Source organism: Petromyzon marinus, chromosome 64 (genome assembly GCF_048934315.1).
Source record: "Petromyzon marinus isolate PM22_M1 ecotype Great Lakes invasive population chromosome 64, UKy_Petmar_22M1.pri1.0, whole genome shotgun sequence".
Classification (NCBI taxonomy): domain Eukaryota; kingdom Metazoa; phylum Chordata; class Hyperoartia; order Petromyzontiformes; family Petromyzontidae; genus Petromyzon; species Petromyzon marinus.
The window spans coordinates 210,438-227,343 of NC_133730.1; the positions used below are offsets into that span (position 1 = coordinate 210,438).

Below are 16,906 nucleotides of genomic sequence, written 5' to 3' on the forward strand. Positions count from 1 at the left end.
ATCATGAGTCACTGCACCTTTCTAGATCAGCACACTTTTAGAAGCGAAGGGAAATGTATTTAGGCCGCGGTGTGGTTTGTACGTTCGCCCATTACATTCCGTGTATTTTAATTCTACTTATTTCGCATATGATTAAAGTAGCAAAGATAACCGACGTTACGTGTACAACATATTAGCTGATGGCGGCTTCCAGGCATTCACGCCCTCGGGGAAGGCTCGCTTTGTCGGAAGGATAGTTCATAGTTTCATTTATTTGGTATAGCCCTGTGAGCCATTCGAATCTTGAATCGGGTGCAACCGCAACAAACAAAAAAAACATGAACAAGAAAATATCTTAAAGTGATTATGTGACTGTTCAAACAGAAAATACAGGAAAAAAATATCAAAAATATTCCTGAAATAGCACCGTACACCAACGCTGTGTGCAAAAATCCCAGTGGGATGCAAGTCAAATAACAACCACAACAACAACAACCACAAGACAACTAAAATTAAGGCCATCAGTCTAACTCCGTACTACAATAAACAAAAACATGGCCAAAACAAAAAAAAAACGTTTTCGAAATCACCAAAATAAAAGCCATAAATCCAATGTAACAGTGATCATAGGGACTGTGACCAAATTTTTAATAAACTACATAAATACATTATAACACCAAAATCTAGAGCCATATTTTAGGCCACTGAATAGCAGTGGCGGGTGCAAGGATTCCCAGGCCAAGTGTCTTTCTTGTCAGAGATCAGTGATCTTTTATTTTGGGTAAGTTAACGATGGTGACCCGAATAAAGCGGCATGCAGGTTACATGGGGTGGGTTTACAGGGGTTGCAAAGAACAAATGTAAGGACATCGTATAAACATGACTAATACAGTACCAACAAAGCAGAACTATGTACTGTATAATGAAAACCTTGTAAGCAATTCAAAATATTGGGTAAACGATAAGATTCTGGAAGCGTCGACTGGTTATCGTTTCAGGATCCCAATCTACTTTAACTTGGGTTAACACATTCTAAAGGCAGTGATTTTAATTCGGGGAAAAAAGCAAAAGTTACTCAACGTATCCGTGAGTGGTGCATCGAGTCTCTTGCCCGCAGGAATGGAAGCTTATAGTCTTTGGTTCTTTCGGTAAAGTCACGTAGGTATAAAATAAATCACTTTTAAAAACCTTTTAAAAGTCTGCCTCAGCAGCAGACCATGCTTTCCCACCTGATGATGGACGCTTATATTGCGCCAGAAACGTCGTGATTTATTTTACACCTACGTGACTTTACCGAAAAGAACCAAAAACTATGGATTCCTGCAGTCACGAAAGCTTCAAATCAAGCTTGAATTGGCGCTTTCGTTGACTGCAGGAATTACTCTTTGTTTTTTTCGGTAAAGTCACGTAGAAATAAGAAAATTGTTTTATTTTTTTTACCTACGTGACTTGCAGTCACGAAAGCTTCAAATCTAGAAAAGAAAATTATGTATAATTTCTACGTGACTTAAAATCAAGATTAATGGAAACCTACGTGAACAATGTTATTCCGTTTCGAAACACGATTCAATGCAGTATCGATTATATACCACGATTTTTGCTGTGCAACATCCAATTAGTGTAAAGCGATTAAGCATGACGACTTCATGGATCGATTACTGCATCATTTTGGGTGGGAAGCGAAGCGCAGTCTCGCGCGCGTGGCCCCGCCCTCCGTGACGTCACCGCTAGTCTAACCCCGGCCTGGGCCGGGCTCGGGGAGGCCCCGCGTCTCCCCTGCACTCTCCGCTCTCTCCCCTCGCCTCGCTCTCTCCACACTCTCCCTGCGCTCACGGCCCCACGGAGGCGCCCTCAGGTGAGCGAGAGACGCAGCCCGTGAGGCGTGACCGTGTGAGGCAAGCTCGGCGCTTGAGTCCACCGTGGCGGCTTCTTCTCGTTAATGCGGACGCGCGGTCGGTGTTGTGCGCGCGCGCCGCCATGCTCCGTGCGCGGCGCGGGAATTTCATGGCGGTGCTGTTGACGGTGATGTTGATGGTGTTGTTGATGGTGTTGACGGTGATGTGCGCGGCCGCCATGTTGGGTTGGTGTCGCTGGCCGCCATTGTCAAGCGAGGGGAGGGGCTACAGCACCCACAACCCCCACAGCCCCGCCCTTCACTCCCCTCGAGTGGGCACGCCCCTCATCCCCCCCCATGATGTCATCCCCAATGCAGCCCCGCCCCTTACTCCACCCCCACCTAATCAAGCCAAATTCTCAAGTGCAGTGAGTTTATGGTCTGAGCCAATTCGCCAATGGCTGCACATAAATCAACCGCATTCAGTCTGTTTCTGCAACTCAATTTGGCCGCATTCCAGCGCTGAGAATTGCAAGAACAGTTTGTCGTTAAAAGGACATTTATCTCCGTAGCAAGGCAGGTGGGAAAGTGCTGCCCCCTACTGTGTTGAGCTACTCACTTAAGGCAGCTTCTACGGTATCTGCTTCCGTGGGCCATTAGTTAACTTGAAGGATTACACTGCCCTGACACCGATAGCTACAATATAAATTAAATTAGGAGAACACATTTCAATAATGAGGTTTTCCTCAATAAGTCACCTCCATCGTGTGTGGTGTGTGTGCATTTCCAGTCATGGCTAATATCAGTTGGGAACATTTGAACCGGTCTAGGATATCCCCTCTATCGACTCATCCTTAATATATCTGGTGTGGTGTAAGCATCACTACTGAGGAGACTAAGGCAGCTCGGTGGTTATTCTGGCCATGCTACCTTGCACGCAAAGCTACCAGTAATAAGTGCCTGCCCAAACGTTTCTCTAAACAGTCTTTATCAACCGATGTAGACTAAGCGACATAATTAATGAATCGCCAGCTATGATCAATCTACTGCTGGATAAAGGATCCATAAGCCTGTGATATAACAATCTGGCACCTGAACCTCGAGTTTATTTTATCCCTGATCTCCTGGGCACGTTTAACTACTTTGGCTGCCACAACCCAATAAAGTATCCAAACTAATTCGTAGTGCCAAACTAGAACAGACCTCCTAATATAATGAGTACTTTGATATTCCTGCCATTCTTAATGTGCAAGGCTATTAAGACGGTGCTGTGTTCACAGACGGGTACAGTCTGCCAGTGGGGGCCATGCCGCTCTGTGGTTTTGCTCAATATGTGAGTAATGTTTCACATTCATCAAATTTTTACGGTGATCTGGGCACACATGGCCTACGCTTTTTTTTAAACGTTAAGGGAACTGTAACGTCAACTGTGAATGAGACGGTGCTTAGCAATTATGGTGAATACGTGTATTAACCAGGGCGGCCGCTGAACTCTCTAACCGCCACGAACACGTTGCAGCAGATGGCAAACGTGCTGCCGTTATGTCACTGCCCCCGGGAAGCTGGAGTTGCAGGCCACACAAAGCGAGTGTGTTACCATGTCGGCGTGAAGGCCGTCCCGAATGAGCCGTGGCCATGGAGAACGAGGAGGACAGCCTGAGCACCGAGCTGCAGTTCCAGGAGGAGAACGTGGTCACCACAGTGAGGGGTGAGGAGGAGGTACATGACGCAGGTGAGATACCTTTCCCGACCCTCGCGTCTTTCACACTTTGCCTATGGTTTGTGCAGGGTCAGTGATGTCATTGCCTAAAGCCGGCTCCACCCCTCAACAATCCATTGCACTATAAAATCATACCCAAATTTGCCTGCAACTGCTATGTACACATTTACCGATTAGTTGTGCAACAAGGGAATTATACGGCGCATTCAGGATTATCATGACAAATCACAGTTCGCATATCCATGTGTGTGACACCTTTTGTGGTGGCCAGTGGTGATGCAGTGGTTAGTGTGCTGCACTTCGAACCTGGCGAAATGAGTTTGATTTCCGTTCATAACCAATAACAGTGATGGATCATTGAGCTGGTCCTGGGCATCCTCTTGGTCTACTCAGTGATAAATTAGCACTGTACCTGGTGTGGTATATTAAACCACCACTGGGGGGATAAAGACGGCCGAGCGTGGCGTTGGCCACTCACCCCTCCATGCCAACCTTGATAGGTGTTCGATAATACTTTCCCAAACTTTCTGTAACAGGCTATACAGGTGATCTTTGTCTTGCTGTAATATGCATGTATTTGTGATGTACAGTACAGTGAGGGAAAAAAAGTATTTGATCCTCTGCTGATTTTGTACGTTTTCCCACTGACAAAGAAATTATCAGTCTATAATTTTAATGGTAGGTTTATTTGAACAGTGAGAGACAGAATAACAACAAACAAATCCAGAAAAACGCATGTCAAAAATGTTATAAATTGATTTGCATTTTAATGAGGGAAATGAGTATTTGACCCCTCTGCAAAACATGACTTAGTACTTGGTGGCAAAACCCTTGTTGGCAATCACAGAGGTCAGACGTTTCTTGTAGTTGGCCACCAGGTTTGCACACATCTCAGGAGGGATTTTGTCCCACTCCTCTTTGCAGATCTTCTCCAAGTCATTAAGGTTTCGAGGCTGTCGTTTGGCAACTCGAACCTTCAGCTCCCTCCACAGATTTTCTATGGGATTAAGGTCTGGAGACTGGCTAGGCCACTCCAGGACCTTAATGTGCTTCTTCTTGAGCCACTCCTTTGTTGCCTTGGCCGTGTGTTTTGGGTCATTGTCATGCTGGAATACCCATCCACGACCCATTTTCAATGCCCTGGCTGAGGGAAGGAGGATCTCACCAAAGATTTTACGGTACATGGCCCCGTCCATCGTCCCTTTGATGCGGTGAAGTTGTCCTGTCCCCTTAGCAGAAAAACACCTCCAAAGCATAATGTTTCCACCTCCATGTTTGACGGTGGGGATGGTGTTCTTGGGGTCATAGGCAGCATTCCTCCTCCTCCAAACACAGCGATTTAAGTTGATGCCAAAGAGCTCCATTTTGGTCTCATCTGACCACAACACTTTCACCCAGTTGTCCTCTGAATCATTCAGATGTTCATTGGCAAACTTCAGACGGACATGTATATGTGCTTTCTTGAGCAGGGGGACCTTGCGGGCGCTGCAGGATTTCAGTCCTTCACGGCGTAGTGTGTTACCAATTGTTTTCTTGGTGATTATGGTCCCAGCTGCCTTGAGATTATTGACAAAATCCTCCCGTGTAGTTCTGGGCTGATTCTTCACCGTCCTCATAAGCATTGCAACTCCACGAAGTGAGATCTTGCATGGAGCCCCAGGCCGAGAGAGATTGACAGTTCTTTTGTGTTTCTTCCATTTGCGAATAATCGCACCAACTGTTGTCACCTTCTCACCAAGCTGCTTGGCAATGGTCTTGTAGCCCATTCCAGCCTTGTGTGGGCCTATAATCTTGTCCCTGACATCCTTGGAGAGCTCTTTGGTCTTGGCCATGGTGGAGAGTTTGGAATCTGATTGATTGCTTCTGTGGACATGTCTTTTATACAGGTAACAAGCTGAGATTAGGAGCACTCCCTTTAAGATTGTGCTCCTAATCTCAGCTTGTTACCTGTATAAAAGACACGTGGGAGCCAGAAATCTTTCTGATTGAGAGGGGGTCAAATGCTTATTTCCCTCATTAAAATGAAAATCAATTTATAACATTTTTGACATGCGTTTTTCTGGATTTTGTTGTTGTTATTCTGTCTCTCACTCTTCAAATAAACCTACCATTAAAATTTTAGACTGATCATTTCTTTGTCAGTGGGAAAACGTACAAAATCAGCAGGGGATCAAATACTTTTTTCCCTCACTGTATATGCATGGTGCTTGATGTGTTTGTACTCTATGTGTGTCGTGTGATGTCTCGCTTGTGTTATGTTACGTGTTTGATGTTGCAGTGGCGATGTCCCCGTGTCTGCTGATGCCATCGCACGGGCGCCTTGCGACTGAGGCGGTGACGAAGCTCAGCTCATCGGTCACAATGAAGCCGGCCTCCCAGCAGGAGGAGGAGGGCACGTGCAAGGGTTTCCTTCTGTACAGCGCATCGTGCCACACCAGCACAGGCCCAGCCACTGCCCTGACCAGCTCCCCCATGCTCACCACCCTCGCACTCCCACGCCTCCACTCCTACCCGGCCCCTCCAGGTGGGTCTCCGACATGGAAAGCAAGGGGGCACATTTGGAAGTTAGATATTCAAATCTTAGGGTGGGTCTCCTCTAGGTTGACTCAGCCTTAAATGAGTACCTGGTACGTTGTCAACATCAGCACTGAGGAGAGACAACAGACGGCTGGGTATCATGTTCACCATTCCCTTGTGTACAGTCTCAGCCTAAGTAGGTGCTCACTCACACTTGCCCCAACCGTCTGCTTAGGCTATACGGGGGATCTTAGTTTCTGTAAGGGCAATGACATGGCCCAGCAGGAGCGTGTTGGCCGCATATTGCAGAGGTTTGCGGTTCGAACCCAGCATTAGTGAATTCGGCGGGTATAGTAACCACACATTCACTGTGATTCACAGTGGATGTTTACTACATTCACATTTGTAATCGAGTAAGGCAATGTGTTGCCAGTGTCGTGGGCCAAATTCACACAGCAACATCGCCCGCTACTGCAGACTTACAGCCCACTTGCAGGCTGATGCTGTGTTCACCTTGTGCTCAGCAGCACAGGGACAGATGTCACCAGAGACAGTACCCTTGGCTCGACTGGGCTGTTCTGCTTGGGAGGCACTGTATGGATAATTATTAGTGGTGATCGTTTGTGTATGTGTGCGCAAAGTCCCATCGGTGAGCTCCTCCGGCAGGCAAGGCTGCGTTGGCTGGGTCATGTATACCGCATGCCCAGCCACCGCATGCCTCTAAACAGCTTTTGTTCGGCCGGATAGAGGGGGCTAAATGGGCGCGGCACGGGCTAGAGAAGAGATGGAGTGATGTGGTACAGGAGGACATGGAGCTGAGTGGACTTGCCGTGGACTTGCCGATGACTGGTACCAGCGGTGTCAAGATCGGCCTCTGTGGAGGAGGCTCGTGAAGGACGCTACTGGGCAGTTGGAGGCAGTCACCCTCCAACAACAACAGAGGGCGGAGGAGTGACGCTCACAACAACGAGCGGAGCGCCGGGTGGCTAAAGCACAGAAAGTTGGCACAGTAGGGGGCACAGGTGGTGCATCAGCCGGTCATCTCAGTCATCTCAGTCAGTCGACTCGTGGCACCTGGGTCTGCCCCGTGACCTGCCAGCAGGCGTTCGACACTTCACGTGGCCTCAAGTTGCACATGGCCTGGCACAAGCGTCGTGGTGACGTCACCGCCACTTAGTGGCGAATGGCAGTTGTTGTGTTCACTGCACGCTCCTGTATCTCTCACTGCGTGTAGGTGGCAGTGTCACGGTGGACCACAGCGACGTGATGCCCGAGGTCTCTCTGGACAGTGCCGGCTCACTCACCCAGCAAGATAAGATGGTCTACATGGCCGTGAAGGACTCTGAGCCAGAGGGGGAGGATGTGAGAAGTGAGTGTGGCTCTCCCAACCTCTTCCCAACGCTCCCCTACCTTTCCCCAATGCAAACCCCAACACAGGCTGAGCCTTGAAGCTTCAATTAGAGGAAAACACTCGGATTGTAGAGATACCGTGAAGTGTCTCAATTAGGTAAAACATTTTTTTAACACTCTCCAACCATCTGACTAATGTGGGGACACGATGATTTTTGTAAGATGATCCGATATGAATAACATTTTGTACCAGAGCTTTGTTGCTGTTTGTTACTGGTCAAATTCACCACGGATATGCGAACAAAAAGTGGTTAAAAGATAAGCCTTAGCCTGAGTGATAACGTGTGTGTGTGTCAGGCTGTGCGGACATGACAGACGAGGTATACATGGAGGTGATCGTGGGCGAGGAGGAGGAAGGCGTTGCTGTGGTATCGGATTCGCCCCAGGGTGACGTGGCGCTTGGCTGTGACTTCCTGCCTGTGCCGTGGACGGTGGAGTACAGTACGTGGGGCATATGGGGTCACTGAGGGTCAGGGGTCACTGAAGGCCGGGGGTCACCGAGGAGTGAGGGAAGCGGAGTCCGGGAGATAGTGTGAGATATCTTCTCACCCACTGTGGGTCAGGCGATGCCCAGCGAATCCAGTGACTCGCAAAGTGCTTTCCTGCTCCAACACGTGTAGGCAGTGCTCATCTTTATGTTGAGGCGTAAATGACAACTTGGAGGCAGATCTTCATGTAGGGGCTTGCGCCAGTTGGTTTATTAAGGACTTTTCTTCATACACGACTCCGTGTACTGCACGCTCACTGCCTACACTCCACACCCCAGGGGAAGGGTACTGGGGATTCCCTAGCACACCCCCAGGCTCCCCGAACATGGTGCTAATTTCCCCCTACCCTGGGTCCCAACTCCCAACTTCACACGTTCCTGGCTCCCCGCAACGACCTCGAACACGTCACGGGTCCCAACCTAAATATCCCAGGGGGACATGATGTCACCGTCCCGCCCCCTGTCCATGACGTCACCATACGTGATGTCATCGTACCGGAGGGCGAGCGTGACATGACGTCACTAACTACTACTCTACATCTATACAGTGAGGGAAAAAAGTATTTGATCCCCTGCTGATTTTGTACGTTTGCCCACTGACAAAGAAATGATCAGTCTATAATTTGAATGATAGGTTTACTTGAACAGTGAGAGACAGAATAACAACAACAAAAATCCAGAAAAACGTATGTCAAAAATGTTATAAATTGATTTGCATTTTAATGAGGGAAATATGTATTTGACCCCTCTGCAAAACATGACTTAGTACTTGGTGGCAAAACCCCTGTTGGCAATCACAGAGATCAGACGTTTCTTGTAGTTGGCCACCAGGTTTGCACACATCTCAGGAGGGATTTTGTCCCAATCCTCTTTGCAGATCTTCTCCAAGTCATTAAGGTTTCGAGGCTGTCGTTTGGCAACTCGAACCTTCAGCTCCCTCCACATATTTTCTATGGGATTAAGGTCTGGAGACTGGCTAGGCCACTCCAGGACCTTAATGTGCTTCTTCGTGAGCCACTCCTTTGTTGCCTTGGCCGTGTGTTTTGGGTCATTGTCATGCTGGAATACCCATCCACGACCCATTTTCAATGCTGTGGCTGAGGGAAGGAGGATCTCACCAAATATTTTATGGTACATGGCCCCGTCCATCGTCCCTTTGATGCGGTGAAGTTGTCCTGTCCCCTTAGCAGAAAAACACCTCCAAAGCATAATGTTTCCACCTCCATGTTTGACGGTGGGGATGGTGTTCTTGGGGTCATAGGCAGCATTCCTTCTCCAAACACGGCGATTTAAGTTGATGCCAAAGAGCTCCATTTTGGTCTCATCTGACCACAACACTTTCACCCAGTTGTCCTCTGAATCATTCAGATGTTCATTGGCAAACTTCAGACGGACATGTATATGTGCTTTCTTGAGCAGGGGGACCTTGCGGGCGCTGCAGGATTTCAGTCCTTCACGGTGTAGTGTGTTACCAATTGTTTTCTTGGTGACTATGGTCCCAGCTGCCTTGAGATCATTGACAAGATCCTCCCTTGTAGCTCTGGGCTGATTACTCACCGTTCTCATGATCATTGCATCTCCACGAGGTGAGATCTTGCATGGAGCCGCAGGCAGAGGGAGATTGACAGTTCTTTTGTGTTTCTTCCATTTACGAATAATCGCACCAACTGTTGTCACCTTCTCACCAAGCTGCTTGGCAATGGTCTTGTAGCCCATTCCAGCCTTGTGTAGGTCTACGATCTTGTCCCTGACATCCTTGGAGAGCTCTTTGGCCTTGGCCGTGGTGGAGAGTTTGGAATCTGATTGATTGATTGCTTCTGTGGACAGGTGTCTTTTATACAAGTAACAAGCTGAGATTAGGAGCACTCCCTTTAAGATTGTGCTCCTAATCTCAGCTCGTTACCTGTATAAAAGACACCTGGGAGCCAGAAATCGTTCTGATTGAGAGGGGGTCAAATACTTATTTCCCTCATTAAAATGCAAATAAATGTATAACATTTTTGTTATTCTGTCTCTCACTTTTCAAATAAACCTACCATTAAAATTATAGGCTGATAATTGCTTTGTCAGTGGGCAAACGTACAAAATCAGCAGGGGATCAAATACTTTTCTCTCACTGTATATGTTGAACTTCTTTCGCACCGTATGTAGTAAACTATGCAAATCGGAGGTGTGGGGGAATGACAACAAACTAAACACAACAAGCATTTCTAAGAAATTAGTTTTCAATCTAGATATGATGCTGCATGTGTAGTGGATTCCAGGATACGGAGACGGCAGAGTAGAGGCAGCACTTTATTTAAACCTTAACAAGGGTTACACTAGAAGGGGTAGCGGCCCCTTCACCCGTATAACTCAGGAACACACCCCAGGCTCTCTAGCCTAAGCTCTAGGCTCCCAGTTCCTCCTGGTAGGGCTCTAAGGGAGGCTATCAGACCTGGCCCTGGTTAGGCACAGATCTCGGCACCCCGCCGACCAGACCGGCCCTTAGAAGGACTCTGGCTCTGGGGCTCTGGGGCCGCACCACTGGCTTGCTGTGCCGGCCCTGAAAAGGGCAGCGGTCACAGGAGTCCCAAGGTCTCACCTAGCTGGTCTTCTTTCTTCACTGGTTGCTTCAGCCTCGGGCCCAACACTGCCCCGAGCTCCCTGGCTCCCCGCACTTTATACCCACGGGGTGGAGCCTTAGCGGACGTTGTTGTAGCCACCAAGGTGTGGGTGAACCACACCTTCCCGTGCCATGTGTTTATTCCCCATAGCACCCCTACACATGCGATGCTGTGTGACACAGCTCACCTACGTGGACCTGGTACTCTATGATGCTGTGTGTGACGTGTGTGACGCTGTCTTTGATTGATTGTCGGTTCTGAGCCTCAGGCACCTTCATTCACACCGTTCAACCTGTACTGCTGTTCCTCACTGTTTAACTTGTCGTTTAAACTCACCACCATTACCGTTTCTCACTCTTTAACCTCACCACCACAAAATCTCACTTGTTGCTCCATTGTATGCAGCCACAAGCCCGAAAGTGGCCGACGGAAATGGAGACTTGGGGATGCCAGCACAGCCGAGTAGCGCGGCGTTAGTGCCGGCACTGGTACCGGCGGTGGTGGCGCGAGGAGCAGTGCACAAGAAGCGGGATGGACTTGGCGTGTCTGGTCAGCAGCAGCAGCCATCCACAAGTGAGTCACCACCATTGAAATAGGGGTCATTGAGCATTAAGGTCAGGGATGTTCGTGTGGTAGTGGTGTGTAAGTGGTGATGTTTATGAGTGTTGATGTGTTCGTGTTGGTGAGCTAGTTATGGCGTATATCATGGTTGGTTTGTTCGTGTTGATATGTAAGTGATGGCGTGCTCGTGTTGGTGAATTTGTGATGTTGTGTTCGTGTTAATGGTGGTGTTAGTGTTCGTGTATTAGAGGTAATGTGTTAGTATTGGTATACCAGTTTTCAAGTGTCTGTATTAGTATCGGTTTGTGAAGAGTGTGTGTGTCGGTGTGTTAGTGTGGAAGTATTGTCATGTTGGTGTTACTGATGGTGTGTTAATCTTGGGGTGTTGGTGTGTTCGTAATACAGGTTTTTTGGGTTAGATCGCGTAAATATATAAATGTGTCGTTAAACCCGCCACCACCCGACACAGCCAATTAGTAAGGTTTGTCATGTAAACAAAGGAACGAAACAGGAGGATTTCTCCACAAATCTGGCTGTCGCCTTATGAAGCTAGTTGTATTAAAGCTTTCGTGACTGCAGTAATTCATATTCTTAGCTCTTTCGGTAAAGTCACGTTGAAGGGAAACAATAAAATAATAAAATATATATAAAACAATAAAAAATTCTCACGACGCTTTGACCATAACACAAACGGTCGTCATCAGGTGTGTCGGTTTGCATTAATTTATTGTTTCCCTTCAACGTGACTTTACCGAAAGAGCTAAGAATAAGCTAGTTGTAATTACTGGTGAAACGTCGTACTCGGATTGTAAATGTTGTGGCTTTGCTCTCCAACACACCGATGTGCTGTTCTCGTAACAAATTGGCATGTTTTGTTTACGTGACAAACCTTACTAATTAGCTGTGCCGGGTGGTGGCGGGTTTAACGAAACATTTATTTACGCGATCTTTACCCAAAAAACCTGTATCAAGGATGATATTGGTCGCGAAAGCCTACGTGTTAAACTGGTATGTTAGTGTTGGCCTGTCCATGGGGACTTCTGATACTCCAGCCAGATTCTTACTGCACGCCTCCCCCGAACACCCTGCCCCTCGCAGCCATAATCATCGGCCCCAATGGAAAACCATTCCACGTGCACCCGTGCAACGTGTGCGGCAAGAAGTTCAAGACGCGGGGCTTCCTCAAGAAGCATATGAGGAACCATCCGGAGCAGACCACCCGCAAGAAGTACCGGTGCACTGACTGTGACTATGGCACGGGCAAGAAGGCAAATTTCCACAGCCACCTCCAGAGCCACCGCCTGGTGCTACTGTCACCGGCGACGATGGCTGCGGCAGCCCTGGGTGGGTCGCACCAGCACCCCACCGAGATGCACAAGTGCCGCTCGTGCGACTACGAGACGGCCGAGCCGTCACTGCTGAGCCGCCACCTCGTGGCCGTGCACAGCAAGAGCTTCCCGCACCGCTGCCCGGAGTGCGGCAAGGCCTTCCGTCACCCGTCGGAGCTGAGCAAGCACGTGCGCATCCACACGGGTGAGAAACCCTATGCCTGTGCCCTCTGCAACTACCGCAGCACCTGCGGCTCCAACCTGAAGGCTCACGTGCGGTGCAGGCACGGAGGGGCCAGCGCCGCGCTAATGCCACCGCCACCACCATTGTCATCACATCGCCGCAACAAGTGCAGCGTTGGACTTCTGTCGGACGGTGAAAGCCGGCAACGGCACTGCTGTACCACCACCGCCGGCGCCGGCACTTTCCACTGCTACCACTGCGGTCACGTGAGTTTCAACAGCAACGCGCTGAAGCGCCACGTCATCTCGATGCACACAAAGGATTTTCCGCACACTTGCGAAGTCTGCGGTAAAGGCTTCCACCTGCCGTCGACGCTGCGCAAGCACGCGGCGCGGCACAAGGACCGGCGGCCGCTGCACGAGTGCCGCCACTGTGGCTTCGAGAGCGGCGACCCGTTCGCGCTGAGCCGGCACATCCTGTCGGTGCACACGAAGAAGGAAGAGGAAGAGGGGGAGGAGGAGGATGCAGCGCTCATGTGCAAGCGCTGCCACAAGTCGTTCCGGCAGAGGGGTGAGCTGAAGAAACACATGAGGAAGGTGCACAACTGCAAGAAGCTGTACGAGTGCGAATTCTGCGAGTACACGACTAGCGACGCGTCGGGCTTCAAGCGCCACGTCATCTCCATCCACACCAAGGACTACCCTCACCGCTGTGAGCTCTGCGGCAAGGGGTTCCGCCGACCCTCCGAGAAGAAGCAGCACGTCCTCAAGCAGCACAAGGACGTGAAGCTGTACGTGGTGCAGCAGTAGGTGCCGCAGTAGCGTTGCACTCAGTTATCACACTTTCTCCTGTCTCCTCCGCTCTGTGAGTGGAGGTGGAGTTTGTGACCCAGCCAGTGGCACCAACTCATGATTTGTCACAAGGAAGAAAAATATTGCACACACGTGGATTATGTAATGCGTTCCAACGTGAGATTGTTTCTAGAAGTATTTAATTTGCGTTAATAACGTTACGCTCTGAGACTTGCAACGAGATGACATCCCTAGGTGTGAATCTGCAGGGGCTGCTCCCATTAACAGAGTGAACGCTCTGCATTCTGGAGTGACTGAGTGGTGAATGCATACCGGTTACACAGGTTTGCTTGCTTGTTCTCCTGCCCCACTGTCTGGAGGAAGCATTGTTTCTAACAAGAGCACAAAGCACAATCGGGGCTATAGGCCAGCATGGATGAAAGGTACTGATTATGCCTAATGCAGTGGAAGCGAATGTTCAGTTGCCAGGTTCCTCCACTGCTAGCTGAGACTCGGTTTGGCTGCCCCTGTGCAGGCATAGGGAGCTCGCCAAGTTGTGTCCCATGATGCCGTGCGGCCTCAGAATGAGAGAAACTCACGTGACCAGACCTGGAGATCAATGACAATTGTAACTGTGGAATTGGTAATGCATTGCAATCATAATATAATAGTAAATATTTTAAGTTAACATTGCTTTTGTAATTATAATTGACTCCAGGTTTTCCATGTGACAGTACTTTGACAAATGAACTGCTACGATTCTGTTGCAGACACTTTAAATTCAGAATCTTTAAAGATAAAATAACATACATGTTGTTACTGACATCATGTGTAGGTGAGCTGAAGAGTGGTCAGCATGGTACTGCACTATGAATCCGGGGACCCGAGCTTTGATTACCTGCCATGGCTCACATTTTTTGTCGAGTGACGTCTGAACTGGTTCTGAGCTCATCACGCTTCAACTGTGGAGGATTGTCAGTCTGGTGTGGAATGTCCGTCTCCTCATAGGACGCGCCTATCCCTTCCCTTGCATACGTGTATTTTTTGTTGTACGACTAATGCTCCGTCTTATTTTCATAAGCTCTTACTACGAGTGAATGCTTACACGCAGTATGGAATAAATATATTAAATAGAAAGGATTAACTCTTTTTTTCTTCCGATTGACTTTTATAGCGTTTGGAAATGTGTGGAGACTGTTTAAGGGCTCGATTACTTTAATGAACCCTAAATCAGTACGTTTTACCGCGTACACGTTTAAATGTACATAATGTGTATACGCATATCTATATATGTTTGTGTGTTTCGTAATAATAAATGTGGAATTCCCAATCCATTTCGGTGACGTGAATGTTCCGTGAGTGCTTAAGAGAGCTGTGTTTAGGGGTAATGTTTGCACAGTCACACATAGTCACTTTAAGATGTTTTCTTGTTAATGTTTTTGTTTGTTGCGGTTGCACCCGATTCAAGAGCCAAATGGCTCACAGGGCTATACCAATTAAATGAACTATGAACTAGTTGTGCTCAGGTCACGAGTAGGATTGTGCCCATGATTGAATGGTCCATGTGAGAGGTGTATTGGGTCATAGGCGTACTCGTATTAGGGCGGCATTAATGATGAATACAGTGAGGTTTGTGTTATCATTTGAGCACCACTGCCCGCACTGTTGCTGTTTGTTTAAATTACGACTGTATCTTAGCCTACTTGGCCTGCCAAGTCTCCCTTGCCGAAGTAAGTTCTGAAGGGCACTGAATTGATGCGTGTATCATGTGACAAGCGTTAGCGATGGCCGTGCAGTTGGAATACTGACAGGTGGAGCACTGCTATGAATCTGTTAGACACTTTAAATTTGGAATCTTTAAAGGTAACAAAACATGCCTGTTGTAACTGACATCCATGTGTAGGTTGGGAAGAAGGGTTACAGTGGTTATCACGCTGAGCTATAAACCCGGCTCCCGAGTTTGATTCCCGGCCATGGCTAACATCATTTTGTTATGATATCTAAGCCGGTCCTGAGCGCCCTCGCCACTTCACCACCTTGCACCGACCATCGTGGTGAAGTTTGGTCAAACTAACTCTGTGATCGACAGTCTGGGAAGGCCTTGAATGAATTATTATTTCGTTGCTATTGAAATGTGTAACATTGACAGGGTTATCAGTGTTGATGAAATATGAATTATTCAAGGTGATAATCCGTCTCGGGCTGTGCAGTGATCTCATGGCAGTCGCAGAATTTAATTGAGATCAAGCTCGGCGTCCATGATGAGTGAACGTTGGCAACCGATGTTCTGACTGAACACTTTCGTGACTGCAGGAATTAATATTCTTTGGTTCTTTTGGTAAAGTCACGTAGATAGAAAAATAAAGTGAATAAAAGTAATAAAAATTAAATAAAAAACTAAAAAACCTATAACCACTAATGTAGACTGTAGTCTGGTTCTTAATTTGAGTGAGCGTACCGGCAGTCTATAATGCAGACTGTAGCATAGTTAAGTTTGGTGAGTGTACTGGCAGTCTATAATGTAGACTGTAGCAATGGTTATTAAACTTAGTGAGCGTACTCGCATTTTTTTATTTTTAATTACCGAAACAATCAAAGAATAAGTCTACATTATAGACTGCCAGTGCGCTCACACAGGTTAAGAACCAGGCTACAGTCTACTTATAGACTGCCAGTGCGCTCACACAGGTTAAGAACCAGGCTACAGTCTACTTATAGACTGCCAGTACGCTCCACCCATCGCCTGGCCACCATGCCAGGGTCTCGACGATGTTTCCATTTGCCACACAAACACGCTCAGTGACGTCTTCCAAGGACATTGTTCTGCCATGGTGTAGCAATAAACTTCACATGATGACAGCTAAATACACACACAATGTAACTGGTGTTGACCAAACATCCCAATGCAAAAACGAAATACCTGCAAATTACTCAATTGGGATTGCACACAGCAGCATCATCCCAACTATGAGAACTTAACAGGGCCCTCCTGAAAAAATTGTATTTTCATGGAGGCTTTCCTCTGTAAACAAGTGTAGTAATCTACATCATTAGACCTCCTTTGCCAGTTCCAAAATCTGGTCGAGCACCAATTGGGTCGAGGCTCAAAAGAAAGCCGTCCCTTGGTGTGAACCAATAAGTTTCAAGGACAATGCATATATTATCATAGTATGTTTTTTGTTTGCATTTTGACTGCAGGTATTGTGGTTAATGCAGACATGAATCCTTGTAAAAAGGTTTCAGTTTTGTTGCCAGAAAAAAGAGGGAAAACTATTTTTAAGTGTAGTAATATTCTTGGTTCTTTCGGAAAAGTCACGTAGAAGGCAAACAATAAAATAATAAAAATATAAAACAGTACAATGCCCAAATTGAGACTAGTGGACCTTAATTAAAATATTTCACCTGGATAATTCCTTGCTATGGAACATCTTGTGTACAAGGGAGTCCAGGGAGTCAACACATAGCAAACATGGCACGTGTGCGAACATT

The 16,906-nt window shown here is 47.7% G+C and overlaps 1 protein-coding gene across 8 annotated transcripts in view; it reads left to right on the plus strand.

Annotated features, from left to right (window-relative positions):
* The first annotated feature begins 1,588 nt into the window (after positions 1 to 1,588).
* Positions 1,589 to 16,906, plus strand: part of LOC116956284 (pyruvate dehydrogenase (acetyl-transferring) kinase isozyme 1, mitochondrial-like) — a 38,952-nt gene continuing 23,634 nt past the window's right edge. Inside the window, exons 1-8 of one of the 8 annotated variants that reach the window (XM_032977759.2) lie at positions 1,589 to 1,834; positions 3,094 to 3,146; positions 3,336 to 3,545; positions 5,812 to 6,057; positions 7,285 to 7,419; positions 7,758 to 7,901; positions 10,959 to 11,126; positions 12,213 to 14,751. In XM_032977759.2, coding sequence (XP_032833650.2) covers positions 3,449 to 3,545; positions 5,812 to 6,057; positions 7,285 to 7,419; positions 7,758 to 7,901; positions 10,959 to 11,126; positions 12,213 to 13,435 — 2,013 coding nt within the window. In that variant the 5' untranslated portion in view covers positions 1,589 to 1,834; positions 3,094 to 3,146; positions 3,336 to 3,448 and the 3' untranslated portion in view covers positions 13,436 to 14,751. Of the gene's footprint in view, positions 1,835 to 3,093; positions 3,147 to 3,332; positions 3,546 to 5,811; positions 6,058 to 7,284; positions 7,420 to 7,757; positions 7,902 to 10,958; positions 11,127 to 12,212; positions 14,752 to 16,906 lie in introns of those variants that run through there. The other 7 variants (XM_032977763.2, XM_032977760.2, XM_032977757.2 and 4 more) reach the window with 7 other exon arrangements.